Here is a 5,297-nt window from a genome sequence, read left to right on the forward strand (position 1 = left end):
TAGCCTGGAGGTGTTCTGTACACCTATGGTGCGTAGAATGCCCCCAGAAAGTTCCTTACTTGCTTGTGTGATTGGCTCACTGATTTTCTCAGAAGAATGCTGGTTAAGACCCTTAAGGTCTGTCTACTAAATGGATGCAGACCCTGCAACCTTTCTCACTAGTACACATACGGATTAATTCGCACAGCATGACATTGGTATGGCACCGTTAGATGGCGCCAAGGAGTATAGAAATTTCCTATACTCCTCAGCCCCATCAAGGGGCACTAGTGCCATCTAGGGAGACTAGTGCCATGTGAATGGTTCCCATCTAACTATAAGCTGGGTGGAGGTTTTATAAATAAAAGTGAACCAGATAGCTATAATGAGTTTAGACCCTCTGATTCAGAAATAAGTGTGGAAAGGACACTGTGAAACAAACAGCTATTTTATCTAAACAGAAAAAGGAATCTGCAACAGTTTGTTAAGATCCTTACAGTGTACATAGATCACTTTGATAGCATCTTATAGGCAGCAGGTATGGAAAGTACTTACAATTTCCCAGATGCATGCTGAAGATATGTGTTACAGTACCCCGACAACTTTTTATATTCATTTCTCTGTCAGGACCTTTTTTTTCCCCAGAAATCTATTAGCAGATAAAGAAAAACTTCCAAAGAGCTCTAACAGCTTTTATGAAAGTATAAAGAGACTATTATAATATCTATTCACTTTGCTGTCACACAGACCCTGTTTATTGTTCACCCTTGTGCTATCCACAGTCACACAACCCGGCCCTGTACAAGTCTAATCATTTTAGATTGTAAGCTCTCACGGGCAGGGTCCTCCTTACCATCTTGTCTTGATTTCTATTGTAACTGTAATGTCTTCCTTCTTTAATAATATTAATAATAATAGTCAAAATCTGCTCGGTTAAAAAAATTAAATAAAACAATTTGAACGCAAAGTTTAAGACCCCTTTTATCGAGAGCTCAGTAGCATGAGAAATAGTTAGAAAAACAACATATACAAGATTTATGGTAAGTCAGACATCTCTAAGCTTAACATTTAGTAGAGAATTAAGACACAAACTACCCGTTAGTGCTCTGAATTTGTTCATACTATTAAAACATAAATTAATAATAATAGTTTTCTTTTTTTTTTATGTCCAGTTATTCCAGTGTGACTGGCAGGTGAAACAAATTGTAGTTGTATTCAATAGCTGAGACTATTGAAAAAAGTTTTGTTCGGTTGGTCCCTTTGTTGTAGTCCTACGACCCTCCTCGTGTGTGGATATTTTTTTTTATTTTATTCTCCTCTGCGTGACGTACATTTTATAAATAACTACACGAAAACCCTCCAGCGTGTAAAGGTGCCATTCTCCCGACGGAACAGCCAATGGTTAACGAAAGAAACGTTTCCCCCTCCCTGCCTGTAAGGGTGTAATTTTCTTTAGAAAAAGAAAATCAAGTGTGCAAAATGGAGCCACAGTGGTCCTGCTTTAGGTTTCCTGGTAGGTTGCGTTACTTGCAAGTGAAAACCTCTGTCCTTTCACTGCATGTGTTGCACTTGACGAAACAGCACCAGTGAAATTTACAGTTGCACTGCCAAACTTTGGTGTACTGGTGGGTGTTGTACCCTCGGCCGCAACACATAAGATTGCAGCTGTCCACGTGTGGAGAGGTGCGGTTACACAGCCGCCCTTGAGTCCCCACGCTACCGGTGGCACTGTCTTCTTCGCAGTAGTTCGGAGATCGCTCAATGTAGACCAGGTCTGTCTCTATGGGCTTTTGGTAGTTTTTGATCTTTTTGATCTTGAGGAAGGTGGGCTGACGGAGCCGGTTGGCCCGCACCACTTCCACATGCACTGCGTCGTTGTACTTCTCTTTTAAAATGAAGCCGATGTCCCGGAATTTGGGCAAAGTGTTCCAGCAGGTCTTTGTGGTACAGGAGCCTGACACTCCGTGGCACTTGCATTCCAGTTTCATCTGCTCTTCGAGTATCTGGTTGTTAAAGAAAAAAAGATATATTATTATATGCAAATGCAATAAAATACCTGAAGCACAACCGAAAATGTATTCTGTTACTTAGGGAGTAGTGATGTCACTCAAATGAAATAGAGCTAAACCTAAACACATACACTGATGTTGATGGAATTTCAAAAGTCGTTTTCATTCACTTTAACCAGTTGACATCCGCGGTGTTAAACCCCCTTCCCATCCAGGCCATTTTTCAGTATTCAGCGCTGCGGTACTTTAACTGACATTTATTCCGTCATGCAGCGCTGTACTGAAATGAATTTTATACCCTTTTTTGGGGACAGATAGAGCTTTCTTTTGGTGGTATTTATTCACCACTGGGGGTTTTATTTTTTTACTATATTAAGGAAAAATTACCGAAATTTAAAAAAAAAAACAGTTTCCCCTATATTAAATGATAAAACATTTATTATTACCCAATTTTTTGGTAAAATATAAAAGATGGGGTCACGTCGGGTAAAAAGACACTAAACATGTCAAGCCTTAAAATTGCGTGCGCGCGCGAAACCTCAAAAAACGATAATACCCAAAATTGGCCCTAGGCGACGCTTTAAAAGCTGTTACCGCTCATCAGTTTAGTGTTATCAGTGATTGATGGCCCTAAAATGATTGCTCTCACTGCGACGTTCGCGGCGATATGTAACATGTGTAGCGCAATTGTAATTTTTGCGCGCTGGGGCACCGGACGCGTATTTACGTTTATAGGCGCGTAAACGTGGGGGTGGGGGAGTTAAACATTTTGGGGGGGTTTTTTCCCCTTTTTTATATGTGGCTTTTATTTTATTTTATTTTTTTATGTGTTACTTTTCTTTTTTTTTATTTATATTTTTTTTTTGCACTTATTGTTATTGCTATTATATAGGGGGATAACAACCCCCTATATAATAGCAAAGGCACACTGACAGGTCCTCTTTATGGAGATATTAGGGGTCTCTCTCCAGCTTCTTCTCTCTCCAGATGACTGACAGGTGAATGCGGAAGTGATGTAACACACATCACTTCTGCATTCACAGCCCGGACGGGGATCAGCAAGGAGCTGATCTCCCGTCCTCCTCCTCCTTTTTTTCATCAGTTGAACCGTCAGGAGAAAACACCCGGCACTTCTGGTTATGGAAGAGCATGTGACTCACTCCATAATGACTCCACTAGTACTTGGTCTCTGCCCCATCACTTCCTCTACACCTTATATACATGCAGCAGCTTTGTACCGATTTATTTCCGTTTGAAAAAAATATATTTTTTCAGGTAGCTTTAGCCTAAATAGTGTATGCCTAACTTTTTCAAAAATATAATTTTATTGTAGTTTAACATGAGAGCGTGGACAAAAGGATTAACATGCAAAGACAATAACCCCCAGTAGCGTGCAGGTGTCAGGGGTAAAAAAAACATCTCCTCTAGTTGTGGAATACATAAAACACCTATGAAATTCCTGTTAACAGCAAAGGTCAACAAAGCAGTAGACGCTAACCAGTATTTGGGGGTAGAATGAAAAAAAGTTGTATATATGACGCTACCCCCTCCAACCACATCCAACAAGCGGTTAGAAAAATAGATATAGAGGAAAGAAAAAAGGCAGAGGAAAGAACTAAGGAAAGGAAAAAGAGAAAAAAGTAAAGGGTGAGAAAACAACAGGGAGTAGGGGAAATGTGAAGCTCCTGCTGACATGTAACTCAGGACAAAGACAAAAGTGTATGCCTAACTTTTATTTTATCTATGAGGATAGGTGCATTAAAAGTGAGAGATAAATTGTTAAGTGGCTTTGGTGAAAACTTTTGCACTTAGTTTTTTTCTATTCAAGCAATGCAGAGGTGTTCTGCAAACAAAAGGCAGCTCAAAGAACAAGAGAATGCTCTGCTTTAAGCCCCCCAAACATAAAAAGGCCCTTATCACCATAGAATAAAAGTTGTAAGAAAACACAACAGAAATTAAAACCACCAAAATACAACCCCCAAAACTAAATTTTGTTTAAAGGAAAGCCTTGCAGCATAAAAAAGCAGTTCAACCTAAACCAAAGGCTCTATCAACCTAAAATATTATAACCAAGATAAAACCAGTATACTCCCAAAATAATTGAAAACCTCAAATAATACCCCCTGAAACAAAGACCCATTATTTTAAATGGAAATCTTACAGCAAAAAAAATGTTTGCTATAGATGGGACAGCAGCTAAAAGTAACTGCTGACCTCAAATCACCTACAAATTAAAATGAAAGACAAAAAAGTTCCAATAGGAAAACAAAAAAAGGAAAAAGGGCAGCAATGGGTTTTATTGTCCAAAGAGCTAACAATCAGAGTGAAAGTATAATTTACCCCTAATCAAAAGGGTTGGGGAATGTCTGCAGTGTGCCCCTGCTGCCCCTTTTCCTGCCAGGGCCATACATATCTCCCCGTCCAGCTCACCAGCAAAACCCCAGGTGAAAAGGCTAGGGATGCCGTAATCTCTCCCTGTGCAGTTTATCAGCTTTCCCTACAGCAGCTTCCAATCCATTGACACCAAAATTTGCAGGGATTGTGATTTGCAAACCTGTAGGATTCACCTAAAACCCATGGTAGTGGCAAACCTGAATCTCATTCCTATTCCTCTTGAATGCAGTGCAGGTGAAATCTCATGAGAATACACTCCAGTCCATTTCAAGAGCATACTCCTGTGGGATTTCAGCTGCTCTGTATTCCCCAAGAAGGTGTGATGTCACTCTTACTTAGGCATCGGGCAGGAAATGGGGATACGGTAAGTATAAATCTAAGTGCCAGCAGAGGATGATGCTGCTGGGAATTGGAAAGGGAGGGTGGCCTATCAGTTGCATTACAGAGTCCTGAGTTTATTGCATTGCAGTCCTGAGTCCGTTACTTTGCAGTGTCCTGGGTCCGTTGCTTTGCAGAGTCCTGAATTTATAGTGTTGGAGAGTCCTGAGTTTATTGCCTTTCTGAGTCACAAGTTTGTTGCCTTGCAGAGTCCTAAATCCATTGCATTGCAGAGTCCTGAGTTTACTGCATTTCAAAGTCCTGAGTTTATTGCATTGCAGAGTCCTGAGTTGATTGTGTTACAGAGTCCTGAGTTTATTGTGTTGCAGAGTCCTGAGTTGATTGTGTTACAGAGTCCTGAGTTTATTGTGTTGCAGAGTCCTGAGTCCATTGTGTTGCAGAGTCCTGAGTCCATTGTGTTGCAGAGTCCTGAGTCCATTGTGTTGCAGAGTCCTGAGTCCATTGTGTTGCAGAGTCCTGAGTCCATTGTGTTGCAGAGTCCTGAGTCCATTGTGTTGCAGAGTCCTGAGTCCATTG

The 5,297-nt window shown here is 40.6% G+C and overlaps 1 protein-coding gene across 2 annotated transcripts in view; it reads right to left on the minus strand.

Annotated features, from left to right (window-relative positions):
* Nucleotides 1-1,275: 1,275 nt before the first annotated feature.
* Nucleotides 1,276-5,297, minus strand: part of WNT7B (Wnt family member 7B) — a 103,920-nt gene continuing 99,898 nt past the window's right edge. For both annotated transcript variants that reach the window (XM_018564074.1, XM_018564073.1), the window contains exon 4: nucleotides 1,276-1,982. In XM_018564074.1, the coding sequence (XP_018419576.1) occupies nucleotides 1,503-1,982 (480 nt within the window). In that variant the 3' untranslated portion in view covers nucleotides 1,276-1,502. The remainder of the gene's footprint in view (nucleotides 1,983-5,297) is intronic.

This window comes from Nanorana parkeri, unplaced genomic scaffold (assembly GCF_000935625.1).
Source record: "Nanorana parkeri isolate BGI_ZX_2015 unplaced genomic scaffold, ASM93562v1 scaffold720, whole genome shotgun sequence".
NCBI lineage: Eukaryota > Metazoa > Chordata > Amphibia > Anura > Dicroglossidae > Nanorana > Nanorana parkeri.